The 19,570-nt window shown below is 38.8% G+C and overlaps 1 protein-coding gene across 1 annotated transcript; it reads right to left on the bottom strand.

The window, feature by feature from the left end:
- Positions 1 to 33: 33 nt before the first annotated feature.
- Positions 34 to 19,502, bottom strand: LOC149967144 (tektin-4-like). Its single transcript, XM_090167616.1, has 7 exons — positions 19,402 to 19,502; positions 16,283 to 16,589; positions 5,187 to 5,257; positions 2,965 to 3,120; positions 2,689 to 2,911; positions 817 to 974; positions 34 to 583 (listed from the first exon to the last, which is right to left on the bottom strand). Exons 1-7 carry the CDS (start codon positions 19,500 to 19,502, stop codon positions 370 to 372), a joined length of 1,230 nt encoding a protein of 409 aa, XP_090023742.1. The 3' UTR covers positions 34 to 369.
- Positions 19,503 to 19,570: the final 68 nt, after the last annotated feature.

The raw sequence follows: 19,570 nt of genomic DNA, 5'->3' as shown, positions 1-19,570 counted from the left end.
TAGAAACCTTAACTCCGATAGTAAAATCAATGGCAAAAACAACTAGGTATACTCCTTTACAGTTGTTTTAACGAAATATGAGTAAGTGGTTGGTGGAAGATTTCCTTTTTGTGGGAGACGTGGCGAAACATTTTTGGTGCAATTTTGCTTACAACACGAGCAAAAGCTCTTAACTTAATTAACCACTGGGGTATGGATAAAATTTACTTAGTTTGAGGTCACCTTTTCACAATCTATATTAACTAAATATACCTAAGAATAAACTACGCTGTAGTAACTATTGATTGGTCTTATTGGACACAAATTAATATCTCCTAAACATGTTAAAAGAAGGTTTTTTAGTAATATTTTCTATTTTCTGATGTAATTTTAAAAACCGAGCAATTTTTTCGGTGATGGATATTTTTCTCGGGTATTCTGACAGCGAATTTTGTCTATTACAACAGTGTTTCTTTTGTTGTCTATTTCCTCTTGTAGTTTTTTTCTACTGAGTTGAAGGTTTGTAATACATTTTTCAACCGCTTCTAGTTGCGTCCTTAGAGATTCATTACTCGACATTAATAGACAAAGTTCAGCTTGAAGTCTAAAACAAATATAATTAGTAGTTAGTTAGTTTTAAGTTGTGTGTATTTAATATCATTAAGTTCTTAAAATATTATTACTGCCTAATAATTGAATAATGAAATGATTAAATGGTTAGGGTCTAAATAATCCCCTCCATTTGAGAGAAAGCTCACAAACGGAGAGGTGGAGGAAGTTATAAAATCCATTTGCAAATTAAAATGGATAAGACATACAAATAATAAAATAATTTACCCATTTTGTGCATCATCAATGAGAAGTTCTCTATGGGGCTTTTGAACCCGTTTTGTGAGTCTACTTTGAACAACTTGAAGTGGACCCAAACTAAGTGATTTCATTGCATCTTGAATCTCTTTGCTTGTTTTTTCTGCTTTGGCTATGTCATCAATCACCTATCAAATTATTTTTTGTAAAATTACATCTATAATGAAGTAATTTAAAATATGCCATTACTAATACCATCTATTATGAAGGATTATTAGCATATCTTTCATGGTAAGTCACATTATTATATTATTATTTAATTGGTGTCCGTTTAAATTGTGATATATGGGGTTCCATGACTGCATTTTTGGGCCTGGAAGCAAATGTGGGTTTATTGTACAGTACGGCCTAGAACAAAGTTCACTAAGCGAGCGCTTGCTTAAAGCGGCGCTTATGGGGCGGAAACATGAGCTTGGGCTGCTGCCAGACCCCCACTTCGCCTTAAGCGAGCGCTCGCTTAGTGAACGTTGTTCTAGGCCGTACTGTAAGTGTTAATATTCCAAGTAAATAATGGAGTTACAAGATTTAGAATGAACTACTTTTAGCTTGCTGGACTCCATTAGAACTTAAGGTGAGGAAAGTACTTTCTACCCATTTCCATAGTACCTATGGCTCTGGTTATTGAGATAACTGGTTTTTAGGTTTAACCCAGATGTCACCCTACTTATTTAATTGTAGTATTTGATAAAGAACTTACATCAGTGATGGAGCTACTAGCTAGTGGCCTGCAGTCTAAAGAAAAAGGTAGGACTGTTCACGAGCGAGTCGAGTTTGAGTAGAGTTGACTCAAAGGCGGCTCGATTATTTAACGGGCTAGCTTTTTTAGGTTTCGAGCCATATTGGCTCACGAGCTTATTGGCTATAAGTGGGTATTACCTTGCTTAAAACCCCGCATGAATATAAAGGTCAGTCTATATACCAGCACCTTTGTCGAGTGTGGGAGAAAGCTTATCCCAGCCCCAATACTGCGAGAGGTGATACCCCCACTTTAAATAACTTTATTTTTCCCTCCTCTCCACCAATAACTTTTACTTTTAAGCGACTTAAAGCGTGATAAAAAAGTTTTCCCCACTCTCTTAGCTCGGCTGTCCCATGGCAAAACCTTTAAACCAACACGATCGTAATTTTGAGATATTTGACTTTTTCAAAACCCAAGTTATAAGATTTTCACGTGGTTTTTAATGCGAAAATTATATAATACAAAACCATTTTTTAAGTCATAAATAGTTAAATATTTATGACTTTTACATCAAACTTTTACAGTACTTTTGTACATGCCTTAGTAATACTGATGCGTAAAAATCTTAATTTTTCAAAAATTTGTTGGTTATAAGGTTTTGCCATGGGGCAGCCGAGCTGTGGGGATATTACATGCACAGTACCAATACATTGCTAATAGGGGGGTAGTAATTGTTATCGAGTCAAGTCCTACTTATTTAGTATTTTTGGAACAAGCATCTGAAGCGAGCCAGCTCGGCTCGGCTTGTTTAATTTTGAGTCGAGCCGCTGCTTTTGCTAGTCGAGTCGAGCCGAGCTATCAAAAAACTCACTCGGCTCTGCTCGTGAACAGTCCTAGAAAAGGGCTTTTTAAAAAAGATTTCACTAATTACACTGATTATAAACTGCCCACCGAAATGTTTTGTGTAGGGGAGGCTTCAGCTACTGACCAGCATTAATAGTATACTATTATATTAAATTTATATGTATAAATCCATTTTACATTTCTTTGTCTGATTGATTTATATTACAAGTTTTACAACACTTGCGAGTCATTTTCTAGCCCCACATTATTTATAAACTTCGGATGATATAATGAACAGAAGAGTTTCACAAAAATTGTACCTTTTTTAAATGATTTTTAAGTTGAAAGGATGAGCTTTCTACTTCAGTGATCCTCCTGACTAGACAAATATCAACATCATCAGATTTGGATCTAAGTTCCATTGCCAGTGATTTTATTGTTTCATCTATGATGGTTCTTTCTTCTTTGGATGTTTCAAGCTGTTTCATTGATTTATTTAAAGATTTTTCTGTTGCATTTATCCACTGATCCGGCAAATTCCATCTGAAAAACATTTCTTCAACCTATGATTCTTAGCATTTGTAAACTACACCAACCTTTCTCCACCAATGTTGTTAATATGTGACACTGAGCAAGAGAAGTGTTCAATTTGGGTATTGTTGGTTATGAGGCCACATGACGTGTCGATGTTGTACGCTTCACTTTTATCACTCCAATCTCTTTCAAGTTCAGATTTAATATCTAAATTATTTCTGAAAATTTGAAAGAACATTTTTAAAATTGCTAGTTTTATATTTCGTCAATGGTTTGCTTATGTTCAATGTAGTATTATGCAAAATGTAATGCTCAAACTTAATTGGTTTATGGAAGAAAATCACAGAAGATAGGCTCCAGAGAGATTTGGATATGTGAATAGTTTCAACCTGGTAGTTAGTTTTTAACATAGAATGGTGATTGTTGAATTTATACTTTTTTGCATTCAAAGATTACTGCTGAAGAAATTTTACAAAGTACCACCGGTGGTACTTTGTAAAATTTCTGGCCATCGAGTTTCTCAATTTTTTTAAAGCTATACATGTATGTTCAGTGGCGTAATGTATCATAATGGGTGGATTGTGGTGTACGTATATAGAGGGGATCGATCCATTTTACATTGGTCCCAATGGAAGATGTCCATCATTGCGTTTCAAAAATCTGTGATTAGGTGCAATTCCAGAAAAAAAATCTTATTTTAGATTTTCAATGTTCTATTTGTTGAAACAAAAACCCATTTATCTTAATTAATTTTTAAGATTGAAATGCATGTTGATATAAATGTCATATACATAGACAAATACTATACTTCAGCTACTGACAACAATGTAAAATTTTACCTTTGTTGGCAGAATGACTACAAGATTATATTGATAGCAATATAAATAGGTAAAAACATTGTTTGTGTCTCAAATTTCAACCTAACTACCTTCAGACAGTGGCGGATTAAGTTCCTTTGAGACCTTAGGCGCAATTTTCTCATTGGGCACTTTTAAGTAAAAGTGGTTATTGTATTTTTTTATTTTTTATTGCTATCTAATGAGGTCCCAGAGACCACGAGGCCATAGGCTTGCGCCTGCGCCTATAGAGCAATCTGCCAGTGCCTTCAGAAGCAAACAGGCCCATACTGGGACCTAAAACTGGCCCGGGCATTTTAGAGACGTCGGGGCCCTTAATTACTTCCCACAAAAACACTACATGTGTCAAAGCACGGCCCTTTGACCAGACCGGCCCATCGTGCATTTGCCCGATCTCCTCTATGGCAAGTCCGGACCTCGAAGCAAATCTGGAGTTTATAATTCCAATTCAATAATTTATAATTAATTTAAAAATAATTGTCAAAGGGGCTTGGCCCTGAGTAAAAATAAGCTGGCGAAGGAGGTTCTCATCCTGAACAGCACTAACCACCAGTTTTTTCCAGTTTAATACTTCGATTGATAGGGTCACCCGTGGCTCTTGGTCACTTTCTTTCTTTTTTCATATTACATTCTCTTGGAACTCACTCTCCATCTTGTTTACAGTTCAAAAGCCTTTTGAGACAATTCAATTCGAGTTTACTTTTTATATTGGCTGGAGGCGATTCACAGGTTTTATAACCAATATTGGGATCAGTGATTTTTTTCAAGTCTGTCTCTCGTTTTTTTTTCTTGACTAAGACATTTGCCGAATGGTTTTATAGCCGCCTAGCTTGACAAAATACTGTAGCAAAAATAAATATATTATTTTAGCCAGACAGCTGTAATTAGGCCCAAACTTTGTTTTGGGTCTATTAACAATGCCTAAAGCACTTTTTTCAAGCAGCGTGATTTTTTCCTGTTAATTACTTTAAATTATCTCACAACATTTCAAGAACGGTTTTTGGTGTACCTTTCATGTACATTTATAAGCTCAAAATGTTCATCCTATTATTAAGGCTTAAAGGGGCTCTAAAGTTCGGTGGCAAAATGTGTGTAAAGTCAGTAAAGTGCGAAATTTACGGTTGACTCTGCCCGCCTCTGCGAAGGCCGAGTGAGGGGTTGGGGGGAATGAAAAGCATGCTCAATTTTCTTTTTTTTGTCACCGAACTTTGGAGCCCCTTTAATTATGGAGGTAGTAAGAAATTGGTCAGAAATTTAACCCATGTAAAAATATCAGCTGTGTAAAAAAAGCTGGGATGAGACATGGGTTATACACTATGACCCCATGTGTCATCACATCTTCTTTTGTAACACTAACACAGTTCAATAAAAAATCAGCAAAACTGCAAGTTTCAAGTCCAAGGCAAATAAACGTATTTCCTAATTACCTCAGATGAATATCCACACATCTTAATTTTTCTTCCACAACACTTAAAGACTGAATGATTGTTCTTTGTTCCTAAGAGAAAAAGGTTCGTCTGAAAGATTTAACTACACCAAAATGTAATAATTAGGTACTGATATAATAATCTGAGGCATGAAATTTCTGGAAAAAATGTATGTTATGCTTTAAATAGATGAAGATGATGAAGTGTTAAAGTTGGTTTTCAAATTAATTATATAATTTTTGAATTAATTTTCTACAGAAGCTATCAAATTAATTTTCTCCAGATATGCTTCCCTAGAGTACTTTTTAATTTATTTTTGTTTGTTTGTAAAGGTATAGCTTCTCTTGTAGTAAATTATACAACTAATTTGAGCTCCTGGTAACTCTAACTTAATCTGTCAAGATTAGAAACGATGGTGAACTCAAATGAAACTCTTACTATAATCTTTGAAAACATTAACATAATCTTTGTTGAACTCTTATCTAATTTTTAGATGGCATTTCCAACATCCTACTTTGAGAGGGACCGGTACTGATCTACCATAGTTCATATTTATGAAACAATATTAGACTAATGGTCAGTGTATTTCGCCTTGAGAATATTTAAACATTACGGGGGGTATGTTGTAAATATTCCTTCAGGATTGGCTTCCAATAACAGTCCTCAAGGTTTCAAATATAGGTGTTATTATTTTTATATATTGGAATTGAATAGGGATCGAGTACAATTGGAAACTTATAGGCAGTAGCTTCACCAGCAATAGGCACAGGTAGGCACGTGCCTACGTTGAAATATTTTGGGCCTACTTGGTGGCTCCAAAATTTCAAAAAACTTTCCTATAGGGCCCTCAAAATATGTTAATAATGTGCCTATTTAAAGCCTGCTTGGGTCTTAAATTTTTTTGGAAAATAACCTTTTTTTTTAAAGAAAAGGAAGGTTTACTGTGTTTAGAGTGTTTCTCTAAACATGCCAATGGTCATCTCGAACTCTAGTATACGTTTCCATTGTATAAAATATTTATCAATATTATATTCCAAGAAGGGACTAGAACTGGTTTGGTTCCATGCAGATTGCCCAATTTCCCCATTTAGCTGAACAAATACCAATGTAATGAACCTGGTAGGTTTACACCTGCAATTTTAGGCGGAGGGTGAGTAGGTGGGGTTATACTTGACTCTTTGAGATAAGAATCTCAAACATTGGCCGCTATGTGTCAATAGTCAAGCTAATATATTAAATAGTTTCATATTTTCATTTCTTTTCGTATTGAGCGTTAGAACGAGCTATACATACAATTAATTTTAGGCTACAGTCTATTTTGTTTTGATTTTTTTGCGAGAAGAGCGGACTTGTACCTCCACGAGGTTTAAACAGGCAAAATTACAAAAAAAAACCAGCCTTTTTAAAGGCTAATAGTCTCAATTCACGAAAATCTTCATTGAGATTTAATATTGGTTTATCTGGTCAGTGGTTTTTATGATTTAAATTTTTTATCGACAAACAAATCAAACCGATAAATTATAAGCAAATTTTACTGAATAAAGAGTAAAATAGTTGAGCACTTAATGAGCGGCAAAAAACATTTTGGGGGCTCAAAAACGGCATAAACGTAAAAGTGAAGCCTTAGAAGATAGCATTCAGAAAGATGAATTGAAACGTTTCTTGCAATCATCAGACAAAGGGGATATCAGTGATCTAGGGTATTCAAGGTATTGCAGAAAACCATTATGCACTGAGTGAATTTGAAATAGTGGAAAACTTTAGTCATAAGGGAAACTTTAGTCCTACTAAGGGAAACTTTAGTCCTACTAAGGGAAACTTTAGTCCTGTTAAGGAAATCGTTAAAGCTTGCGAGATCTCAGATATCTTAGTGATTGATATTAGTTTGAGTAAGGAGTGTCTGACCCGTTCAGCCCAAGGACAGTATCTACTGTCCTTGTTCAGCCTAAAATAACTTATTTTCCTAAAAATTTAATAGGTGGTAAAAACCCGAGGTTTCAATTCTTCTTAATTGGTATGAGAAATATAAAATGCTTGAATACTCCTTAGGAAAGGATAGAGTTTATTGTTTTTGTTGCCGCCATTTTTGAAGTAGTAGAAACACTGGTTTTGATAATGGGTTTTCGGATTGGAAAAATATGGCGAAAAAATTTGAAGAGCATTTTAGTTCACGTAAATCTTTTCACCAACAATCCTATAAGAAATACTTAGATTATTTAGAATCTACTAAATCACGTGGTTCAATTGCGTCTCAGGTCTGAGGTCTGTATAGGCTTGATGTAATTAGAAATAGAGATGTGTTATCTGCACACGTGGAAATCATAATTGTCTGACCTAGCAAATAGAAATAGGGGGAACTGCGCTTAAATTTTAGATCTACTAAAAAGAAAATGTCCTGATTTGAAAACCAAGTGCAATAGCATGCCCAACAATGCCAAATATAATCATAGCAAAATTCAAAATGAACTGATCAATGTAAGTGGAAATTAAGTGAGGAGGATGATTCTACAAGAGGTCAATGAATCTGGTGGGTTTTATTCAGTAATTGCAGATGAAACTAGAGACAAAGTTAAGATTCTGTTTGGCCGGAATGTTGACGAAGTCATGCGTCTCCAACCGATGCATAATAGTCACAGCTACAAAGAATGTGAGAGGCAGTTTCCTCCTCGGTTAGACAAGCCCTACAAATTGGGTCATCACTGACACCAATAAGTTTGCAATGGCCTGTAAGTAGGCCAGTTAGAGAGCGAGAGTTGCTCTTTTGCTCTCTGCCTAGACGGGCCGGGGATAAACTCCTTGGCCTGCCTTTGACAATCCATCTCAAGCCAAAGCTTGAGTTGACGATACGCCATATACTTGAAGACCAGATTGCGTACCAGGCCACGGGGGATGGGTAGAGCAGGTTCAGGCCCACTAAACCCAGCTCTTGCACCCTCCCGGGCCAAGGCATCAGCCTTTTCGTTCCCGTGATGCCCTTTATGACCAGGTATCCAATAAAGTTGAACTTTATTGTGCATCCCAAGATCAGAAAGAAGATCTAAGCAGCTAATTAAGAACCAGTTTAGAAGTAATACTATACTGGTTAAGAGCTCTAAGAGCGACGTGACTATCCGTGTAGATTTGGATAACCTTCCCAGTATGTTTCTTTTCCAGGCAATAGTCGACACAGAAGCAGATAGCAGAAATTTCTGCTTGGAAAACGGTAGCGTATTCCCCCAGGCTTTCGTAAAAACCAGACCACCTCACCTCTGGCACCAAGGGAAATATTAGCCCAATCTGTGTGGCTTGGGAAGTTAACCTCAAAGGGCTTAATTTAGCAGCCGAGATGTCAGAACCCATCTTAAGTTCGGGTAAATGACTAAAAATATCATTATAGAGTTTGGTGTGACTGTTTACCCAATTATTAGCCTACCACCAACCATTTTGTTTAAGCCTATAGGCACCAAAAGGCCCCAGGATTTACTGACTGTACTCCTAATCCTCCAAAATAACATTTTGCCCTTCTTGATAATATAATCAAGATGTGGTTTACATGTTGATTTGCTGTCAAGGATGACACCGAGGTATTTAACTTGGGTGCTTTCCACTAGGTTAGTTCCAAATAAGGAAATACCATTGAACGATCCCTGGATCCTTTTACGAGTAAATGGGACCAGGATCGTCTTGCTAGGATTAACTGTGAGGTTGACCTCCTTGCACCAGCACTCGACTGATGCCGGAGCCCTCCTCATTACATCCTTAGCTGTCGTTGAAAATTTTCTAGTGACAATGATGACAGTATCATCGGCGTAACCGAAACAGTGACACCTTCCCCATATTCAGCCTCCGCGTTAGATCATCCACCACCAGGCACCACAGAAGGGTAGAGAGAACCCCCCCCCCCTGAGAGCTAGTGGAGACCATAAGGGAGTCGCCGAGCAGGGAGGACACCACTTTCCGGTCAGTTAACATGGATTTGATTCAAAGACACAATGTGTCATTGATACAAAACCTCTTAGCAGCCTTCATAATGACTGCGCTTGCGTATCAGTGTCACAGTTATCTGTGACTCTGGAATCTGGAAAGTGCACATCTAACATATGAGTTAGTGTCCTTGCCCGAAGTAGAGAAACTACCATCTTTTAACTTAATAGTGTCAAGATGTTTAGTATTATCGTGTGCCATAATTTTCATTAATTTGGCTGAACTCGGAACATCTGATAAGTTCTCACAGAAGTTCCTCCACGAAGCTCTTTTAGCATCGCGGATAGCCTTATGGTAGGCAGTTAGGGTCTGCTTATAGGCAGCCCAGTCTCCCGACCTCTTAGCTTTGTTGAAAAGCCATCTAGTTTCTTTGCGAAGTCTATCAATCTCATGATTCCACCAAGGAACTAGCCTTGACTGGTTGGTAGTCTTTAATCCAATACCGATTAAAGCTTTGGCTTATCATCGATCCTTAAGGAAGAAATTTAAATCTTCCTTATAACCAGACCAATTTGTACTTCTGGGATTACGAACCTCAGTACAAGCCACTACGGGTTTGACAAAGACATTGAAGCAAATTCATTGGACACATGCCATTCAATAATGGCTTCTGCGACATTTTCTGTACACATTGTAAGATCAATGACCTCAGTTCTGTTAATTGTAACAAAAGTTGGTTCATTGTTCCTGTTAAGAATATTAAGCTTAGTGCTAACTAGATATTCCACAAGCTCATTTCCACGCTGATTGCAGTCTGAGCTGCCCCATTTGTCGTGGTGAGCATTAGCATCACAGCCGATGACCAGCTTCTTTCCCATCCCCTCGCAGTGGTTGACCAGACTGGCCACCTCCCGCGGGGGTGGGGGAAGAGGATCGTCATATGGGAAGTATGCTGATGCCAGAGTCAGCTCCACCTCTCCGTTTATAGAGGAGGTGGTAAGTTTGACCGTAGCAATATCTAGAGGTATGTAGCGAGAGTGGAAGGGCATGGATACCCTTGCGTATAAACACACAGGCCCTGGGAATAGCAGATCTATAATCAAAGAATATATTACTAGCGCTTTGGAGACCAAGTATCTTGCTACTGACAACTCCAGGCTCCTGAATAAGTGCAAAATCGAAGCACTCCTTTGCAAACCTTCTGCAGAGTACTGCAGAGGCTGCTTTGCAGTGATGGAAATTACTTTGCCACACCTTCATCCTCGTCTTAGGTAGGGAGTACTTGGTTTCCAGCCGGGTCTGCCGAGCCGTACGCAGTGGTAGGTGTGAAAATCACACCACTTCCACTGGCCCTGTCAGCGTCCTCAGCCGGTCCCCTCGTAACATCCTCCAGAAGAGTATCCTCTTTGGTTTCATCAATGTCGGATAAGCCAATGGATTTTAGGTCCTCCGTAAGAGTGTCTTCTTCGGAGTCCCCGCAACCCAGAGTCTCACCTTACATTTCTGAGTCCTCCGAGGCATTTGTTCCTGGAACATTTCCAGATACGGGGCTAGCCCCACCTCCCTGGGTTTACGGGATCATCAGACTAGGATCATGGAGTACCTTAAAGATACCCCTGTCTAGGCCCGTTTCTGCCTGATGCCCAGCTTCCTTGATGGCCTTGACTGAATCACCATCCATCCGAAAATCCAACGGATGGCTGTTGGCGTGTTAGGCACTCTGTTGAAGGTACGTAACCTTTTTAGAAGGATTTTAGAGTCCTTCGTGTAGATATCCTTGGTACGAAAAGCAACCTTGAACGGCTTTGGTAGGTCGCTGGCCTTCATTACTGAAAGCCGCGCGCCCCCAAGAACCTGTTCGTTCTGGTCGATAGCACTACTCAACCAGTCCGCTGTAGGTTCATCCTTACAAAGGTAGAGAATGTCACCACCATTCAGCTCAAATTTCCAGAAACGTGGTAGAGGGTCACCCGAAGATAGCCCATCTATACGCTCCAGAACACGCTGGTGCACATTTCTTCTACTGAAATTGCACTCACTGGAAAGCCATCTTTGACAATGGCCATCTTAACTGAGTATAGAACCTCGCTAAAGGTCTGGTCCTGGGCCTTAGACCTCTTAGAGGCCTGAGACTGGGAATCTGCGGAGTCATGCTCCCTAGATCTTTCATTTGAGGAGGAGGAGGAGGAACTGCCCTCATTGGGGTTATTCTCCGACATATTTTTTCTGCGGCGTTGATTCCGCGTTTGCTTTTTACATAAGGTCTTGTCCCCAACGGACCCTTGCTCAACCACATGGGTCACACCAGAGGTCACGAGCGTCACGAGCCTTTACGCTGAACGTTTTACGGGCGGGGGGGGGGAGACAATTTCCGAATTTTCCCCTTCCGACGGCAGCAGGCGCTAAAGCGTCTAGCCAATGAAAAATGTACACAAGAAAATCCACGACTTTTGACGGGTTGCGTTCTCCTTGTGTGGGGTGCAGTGTTTGTTGCTCCTAGGTGCAAGTGACAACGGTTTAGGGTGGCTAAATCAGAGCGAGGTTGAAGGAGCAGATAATTTTATTGAAAATCACATGGACATGTTGGTTCCATTTACTAGTCACTCTTGAGACCACACATGAGTCCCCGTGGACTGAATTAGAATGAATATTATTTTACGAATTTTAGTAGTTCCTTAATACTTAAAATTTAAGTATTTTTTGTTCGATTTTCTCAATGTGTTTCTAGACTACGTTTTGTCTAAAATACTAGTTTTAACTAGTCTTAAATATCAATAAATCCAACGCAATCAAACATGGATTACCGTATTTACACTAAAAATACGCATTTTGAAAAATCTCACGCGATATTAAGGGGGGGGGCAAGCCAAATCTCACGACATCTCACCGAGGGGGGATTGAAAAATCGTCAAAATCGCCTCACGTGATGGACGCTCCGAAACTAGAGACAATTCAGGGGTGGAATAAAGTATACTAGAAAAGAAAAAGGCGTCGTAGAAAGATTTTTAGGATGTACAGATTTGCACAAGTTTGATTCTGAAACCATTAGTTTGGCCATAATTAGTCTTCTAATGGAGAGCGGTTTGAAAATTGAAAATTGGGTCGCGCAGACGTATGATGGGGCTAGCGTAATGAGTGGACATGTAAATGGGCCAGGGTGAAAATAGAAGCGGCGATTGTCCATACGTGCATTGCTACGCTCACCGTTTAAATTTAGTTTTGGTTGACTGTTGCTCCAACATATTGCCAGTTTGGGAATTGCTAGGTTTAGTTCAAGCCATCTACAACTTTCAAAGCAATTCAGTTTTAAAATGCCACAAAACTGCAACACAAGGTGGTGGAGCAAAAACAAGTTCGCCAAAATGGCGATAATATTATTTCGTGCCACACATAAACGACTTCGATAAGAAAGTGCCACACTTATTTATTACTTCTGCGCATACACGGTTTCGATAAGAAAGTGCCACACTTATTTATTACTTCTGCGCATACACGGTTTCGATAAGAAAGTGCCACACTTATTTATTACTTCTGACCATACACGGTGGCCCTCAATGGGTTAGAGTGTGCAATAACTGGTGGCTTTTCCGGGGAGTCGGGTACCGGCTCTTGTAACCCATAATCGCGGTGGCGCACTGGGATTTGTTAGCTCTGAACAAATAGTCCTATCTCCACCTCCGACTTCGGTCAGGTTTGGGCTGGATACTGAGCTTCAGCTCAGGCTAACTGGCCTGCTGTGGGGTGGCGGGCCTCCGTATGAGGGCACGGTGGTCCTGTTTCCCGGCCTTTTGGAGCCACACTGGGATCTCTGGTGCCAGCTGTGTCGAGTTACTTGGACTGCTGTGTGCTCGTCGTTCCCCTTTAGGAGCTCTCTCCAAAGGATTTGACTCTTTCTGCTCCTTCTGCTGGGTTGAGTGGCTTGCGTCAAAGTTGCAACCATCAGTAGTAGGGTACTGCTACCCATGCTGCATTTGTCACCTGTTCGGGCTAGGTGGACGCTGGCGTAGGGCACTATGATGATAGGCCTCCGGTGGTATGGTCTCTGTTACTAGGTACACCGGGCTATAAATTCTGACACACTGACCATACACGGTTTCGATAAGTAAGTGTCACACTTATTTATTACTTCTGGCAAATACATGACTATGATAAGAAAGTTCCACGCCAGGCCTTTAAACACGCTATCGCAGTGTTGTGTACACATTTCATTGGACGAGCCTTAAAGGCACACTGTCAAGGGCATTGGTTTTTAAAATTGATGTTGAGATTCCTTTTTTTTTAAAATCCAGGCGGCGCTACCGTCGCGATGCGTCGCGCTAGAACTAAGTTAAATTTTCACCTAAGAAGGATTTTTTTCCGTTTGATTAATCCATGATAGATCCTTCTTAGGTGAAAGTTGAACATGGATCTATCACTTGCAGCTTTAGCCAGTGCAAGTTTGTATCATATAAATATTGTTGTTTTTTCTTTGAGTAAACAGTAAACACGATAAAGAAAATCTTTACGCCCAGGAAGTAGCATTTTGTAAAAATATTTTCGTTTAAAGAAGGCTAGTTCCTGGGCCATTTTACGAAAAGGGGGAAGAAAATTTCCGAATTTTCCCCTTGCGACTCTAGCAGGCGCTCTCTCTCGTTCCGTGGCGTCTAATTCAAGTTAACCGATACTGCTCTGCGTGATTTGAACCTTTAAGTGCGAGTTTGTCACCACTACTAGGTAACTGTTTCTCGTTTTCATTTTCTCCGCACCTTTCATACAGAGAGGTCACTTCGTCGGACTCTCTAGTATTTTAAACAGAAAATTCACCTTTCTCGAGAGCTTACGTGTACTAGCAGCTAACCTCCTTTATTTTCTCCGTTTTCTCCGAAGAACGTTTTTATAGGTTAACCGATACTGCTCTTCGGGATTTGGAGCAGTAAGCGCACCTTTGCGACCGCTGCGAGGTGACTGATTTCCAGTTTTCTCCGCCACTTCTCTTTCAGAGAGGTTACCCGTAGACCTCTCTGCAATGTCGAACGATTCTCTCCCGCCTTTACGGGCACTACTAGCTAACCATCTACTTGTACCGCTATTGAGTAAACGCAAAATTTCGTCCCCCCCCCCCCTATAGGGCGGGCACGAAATAAAAAGGGCCTCCATTATTTTTGAAATTGGTTGATTTCGGTAGTTTTGGCATTAGCTAGAGAATTTGGTTAAAACGGGAAATCTGAGGAGGCAGCTGAAAGTCGTGGGTATATTTCTCAATTACAAAACTTTAGCAATTTGATTTTGATTATGCCTCTAGATGAAGTATTCTCTTTCAGAATATTTGCAAAGTCCAAAAGTCATTTTCACGGAAGCGGTTGCTATTTGTGAAGCTACAGTAGCTAGGTTAGAAAATGTAAGAAACTGAACGATTTGAAAACATTTGGGAAGAAGCTTCTAAGATGGCAGAATCCGCCCTTATCGCCATGCCTGATCGCAACAGCGAACCTTTAAGTTTACGAAAGCGGAAGATAATTCCTAACAAGAGGCTAAATCATGGTGTCATTACGTGCCCGACAGGGAGTCGAGAAATGGAAGCCAAAACCTAATCGATAAGATGAGATCTATCTACTATTAGTTAATTCATAAATTTATATCAGAAATGAAATCTAGATTTTTTGAAAACACTGGCCTTTTCAAAAGAATGATCGCGTCTGATCCTCAGTCCTTGACGAAAATGACGTTATATCTCATTGTAAAACATACAAGCTGTTCAATTTCGATATACATGCTTTAAAAGGGTAGATCGGAATAGCCAGAAATTTGATTAAATCCAATAACCTGAGCACCGTTACCGACTGCTTTCTGTATTTAATAACGTTGGAAGATGGCTTTCCAGATTTAGTCAAGTACTATAAAACTGTCCTGTGCATTCCCTTGGCAAATACAATTTCAGAAAGAAGTTTTAGTACTCTCAACAGAATTGAAACGCGTCTACGGACAACAATGGGCGAGGACAGACTTTCAAATCTGACCTTAATTTCGATTAATTGCATCATATCTAACTGCATAAAAGTAAACCCTATGTTAGGGGTCGACGAGTTTGGAAAAACATCTAACCGAAGAATATCGTTTTTTGATTAAGAAACTTATAATCCAATAAGAGTATAAAGAATGAAGACAGAATATTTTGTAAGGAGGTAAAAATGAGGGGGGTGTATTTATGTGACGCAAAATTGTATTTCCATATATATCATAACACTTAGTATCTTACAATGATATGTGATCGCAGGGAAAAAATTAAGTTAGATGGGGTCTCCAAATTATGACGTGCCTACTGGCGATAAAATCCTGGTGGCGCTACTGTTTATAGGTCCTCGATAGGTTTCCTATTCGTAACATTCCTGCGTGGTGTATTGGAATTCAAAAGGGACAGAGTCCAATTGGAAACTTATGGTTACCAGATAAGTTTCCTATTCGTAACATTCCCGCTTGGTGTATTTTAGATTCAATAGGGAGAGAGTAGAATTGGAAACTTACGGGTACCAGATAAGTTTCCTATTTGTAACATTCCCGCTTGGTGTATTTTAGATTAAATAAGGAGAGAGTAGAATTGGAAACTTACGGGTACCAGATAGATTTTTTTTTTAACATTCTCGCGTGGTGTATTGGAATTCAATAGGGACAGAGTACAATTGGAAAAATTATATAGCTATATAAATTTTCTAGATCTAGAAAAATGGAGGCAACTAGGCACAACTGGGGAACTAATTGACTCAAATGTGGACCTATTTTAGTCAACTGGTGTTCTAATGGAGGCAACTGGGCACGGCTGGGGACCAAATGGGAGCAGCTAGTGACCAAATGGTCTTGAATGGTCACCTATTGGAGTCAACTAGAAATCTAATGGAGGCAACTGGGCACGACTGGGGACCAAATAGGAGCAACTGGTGGCCAAATGGGAACCTACTAGAATCTAATATAGTCAACTGGGGAACTATAATGGACCAGAATGGGTACCTATTGGAGGCAACTGCTGTTCTAATGGAGGTAACTGGGGGACTAATGGGCTAACGGGAATGACTGTGTCCTGCTGTTTTTTTTTCATAAGGGGATATCCCGGGAATTTAATTTTACTTAAGTCATGCATTTTTTACTACGTCATTAATTTCATATGTGTTTATATTGGCTTGATCAATGTGTTTTGATATATTAATGAAATATTATCTCACAGATGCAAGTGCTTCCTGCACAAGATCATGAACTAATTCTGTAGCTTTTCTTTGTTGCCTAAGCTGGAAACATTCTTGATTTATAATATTGATTAATTCCATCTCAAAGTTGACTGTCTCCAACCTCTCCCTTAAAGACTGCAATTTTGAAATTTCCACCGAGATTGATGATATTTCATCTTCAAGATTTTTCCTCAACTTAAAGGTCTCTTTTGCTCGTTCTGCCAAGTTAATTGTTGTTTCTTGCTGATATGAATATGCTAAATTGGCTTTCTCCCTAGCAAGACGTTTCGCTTCATCTTTGACTCTAAAAACCAAATAATTTTAATTAATTGAAAAATTAATTTTCAAATAAAATGACGTTTTGATCAAGCAACTCCCCAAAAAAAGTCATGTAGGTGTCAATTATGTGAGATCTAGGTACTAGAGCTTTGCAAATTAAATAAAATGGTATGTTTCGCCAAATGTACAGGCTTTTTTGGAAATTTAATAAATTTTATCCCCATTATAATTATATATAATATTAAATATTTCAATTAAATTTATCTTTAGATAAATAAAGTGTAGTTCATTTCCCCGTTACGAGGTTGGTGGAACCCTTTAATAGGTTATATATCTTGGGGAAACATAATAACTTAAATAAGAATAACACTTGTTAAATAGATAGTTATTATCATAAGTTAATGATACCTCTAAGTAGACAAATGGCGGATATGCTTGCCCAAATCGACCTATGTCTCTCCGTACTGCGTATCAAAGTAGCCTTAACATACACTTGGAACTGTCGAAGCTGACGTTACTTTAATCCCGTTTGGTGCAAGGCTAGCTTGAACTTCCCCACAAGAGATAAATTTCGTTTTTTTTGGCTATTGGTTTAGTTCTCTCAGCCCAATATAATTTTATTCTCGACCGCACAGCGGCGCTGGGTCCGAGATATTTTTCAAATCTTTCATTTTCGCGGGAATCGGAGAGACAAGATTTGACATAACATTTTCTGGACAAAGATTCCACCTTGAAAGGGCTTATTTGTCTACTTAGAGGTATCATTAGCTTATGTTATTATATACAAATGAACGATTATTCAGGACAGCTATTCCGTACTAAAATTGTCGTCTCCTCAACGTAACCCTCCATTTGGGAGTGGCGAAGGAGATGGTCCGGAATTGGTATTATATCCGGTTCTTTTTTTTCGTTAGGTATTCGTCGGTCTTAAAATTTCTTAAAAAGTCTGTGATGTAATTTGTACCCAAAGTGATGTAATTCTGCGTTTGCAACATCTCAAAAGGTGACGCTAGTATTAAAGGGCTATGTTGAGAAAGATAGATGTCCTGGATATTCTTTAAGTGGTCTATGGTCTTATCATTTAAATTGTCGTCTATCACTGAAACTACAGTTTATATACCTTTAGTAGTATAAATTGTCAATTTATTTCCGCACAATAAAGATAAAACTATTTCAAATTCTCTTAAGAAAAATATATGTACTATTTAAAAATTGTTAAAATAACAGCCAAAAGGTAGAATTTCTTTAAAAAAATTTTAATATTTACCAAAATGACGCGCCCATATATGTGATGTCTAGATAGACAGGCGATCTGCGCGTGCGCTCTACTATTTTATTGAACTACACGCAACAAATAATTTAAATTGACCGCCTTTCACATCAAATACCTAACTTTATTACGTAGTTTGCTAAGCTCCCAGTCGCGGGGATGAGAACTTGAGAAGGACTTCGTTATTATGACGTTGGCCTAGATTTTTCAACCAACAGAACTTAGTATTCATATACTTATATAATCTTACTTAACCCAAACTAATAAAAACAACATGAAAAACTAGGCCTAGCCATCGATTCGCGATTTTCATAGACCGCGAACACGGGCCTTGATAAATCTTGTAGGAGGGAAGTATTTTAATCTGCCATCATTCTGGCTTGATGACGTCCGACCATAAAGAGCATGATGGAATTTTACAAAGCCGCAGGTGGCGCCCGACTTTTCCACTCCAGAATACTTCTCTTCTCCAAGGATAAATAACGGAGGCTACGCTTTAGGCTATTTTTATTACCAAGGCTTAGCTTGAAATTGGTTTCGTAAAATCTTAATACGCATATTTTCGAAAATATGCAAAATATTAACCGTGAACACCTTTATTTATGATTATCAACTGATTTTTCTTGTAATACCATATTTTTCAAAGAATTTCAACCAAATTTTTTAGTCGGTTAAAGGGCAACACCTGCGTTTGAATTTGACCTGCTTCACCCACTACATTCCAGAATAGGATAATTAGGATTGGTTGTATTGGCTACCACTTTCTAAATTCGGGTAGGGTCGAATTTTTCAAACGCCGGTGTGGCCCTTAAAAGTAGGCAATCCCGGGTTGCATTCAGCTAGTGCTGTACGGAAATTTTAAAGCCATAATTTTTAGCGATGTCCATAGCAAAGACTATATATACGCTTCGCTAAATAGACTGGCGTGTTCCATGGCTCAACTTGCAGACGCTGGTCAAAATTTTCCCCGCGCTTCAGCAGTGCTACTAGTGGCGCCTCTAACGGCTGGTCAAAGGCTTCTCCCGTGTTTCGAAAGTGTTAACAGGTTTTTTGTATGGAGACGCCTGTCTAGTAAGCGAAGCGTATATATAGTCTTTGGTCCATAGTGACGTCATAGGTTGTTGTAAGGTTGCACTTTTTCCGATGGATCTGATAGCCATCCGATGGCAATAATTGTGACTTCCAAACTGGAAGTACAGATATCCCGTATAGTAACTTTTGTTTCTCAGATCCTCAGATATGAACATTTTAAAAAGATACAGAACAGACTCCCGTTTTATGGATCGAGTCAACGACAAACGCCTGTTTTCTGATTGGCTTAAATGAATACGTGAAACGCATAAAGGCACCGCCCATCATAGCCCCAGATGGTACAAAGTACAATAATATTGTTTGGAATCACTACGAAAGTCATAGTTGAATATTTTAAAATAAAACGAAAAATTTCCAATATTTCACAATATACTAATTCAAAACGACCAAACCCTAGAAAACGAACCAATTATCCACAGAAAATCAGCCCTTTCAACTCTTACACTATAAAACCGTAGACTTAATATTAACGTACTTCTCCAAGCTCAATCGAATATCTTCAACTTCTTTTATTAAATTTTCATTGTTGAAAGACCATTGCTCAGGCGAAACTACGGCAAGGTTGTTAACATTCATTCTTATTAGTCGTCACTACTACAAAAAGGACAGTTAACTAAATTTTATAAACATGAGAAAGAAATGCA

This window comes from Leiobunum rupestre, chromosome 1 (assembly GCF_980474605.1).
Source record: "Leiobunum rupestre chromosome 1, qqLeiRupe1.1.hap1, whole genome shotgun sequence".
Lineage (NCBI taxonomy): Eukaryota > Metazoa > Arthropoda > Arachnida > Opiliones > Sclerosomatidae > Leiobunum > Leiobunum rupestre.
Note: the sequence above shows the minus strand (reverse complement) of the source record. Positions and strands in the feature narration are given on the sequence as shown.

Coding starts and splice junctions, on each gene's coding strand:
- LOC149967144 (XM_090167616.1), bottom strand. CDS start 19,502: ATGAATGTTAACAACCTTGCCGTAGTTTCGCCTGAGCAATGGTCTTTC. Junction 5,258..16,282: donor TGCAGGAAGCACTTGCATCT/GTGAGATAATAT, acceptor TTTTTCTCTTAG/GAACAAAGAACAATCATTCA. Junction 584..816: donor ATTGATGATGCACAAAATGG/GTAAATTATTTT, acceptor TATTTGTTTTAG/ACTTCAAGCTGAACTTTGTC.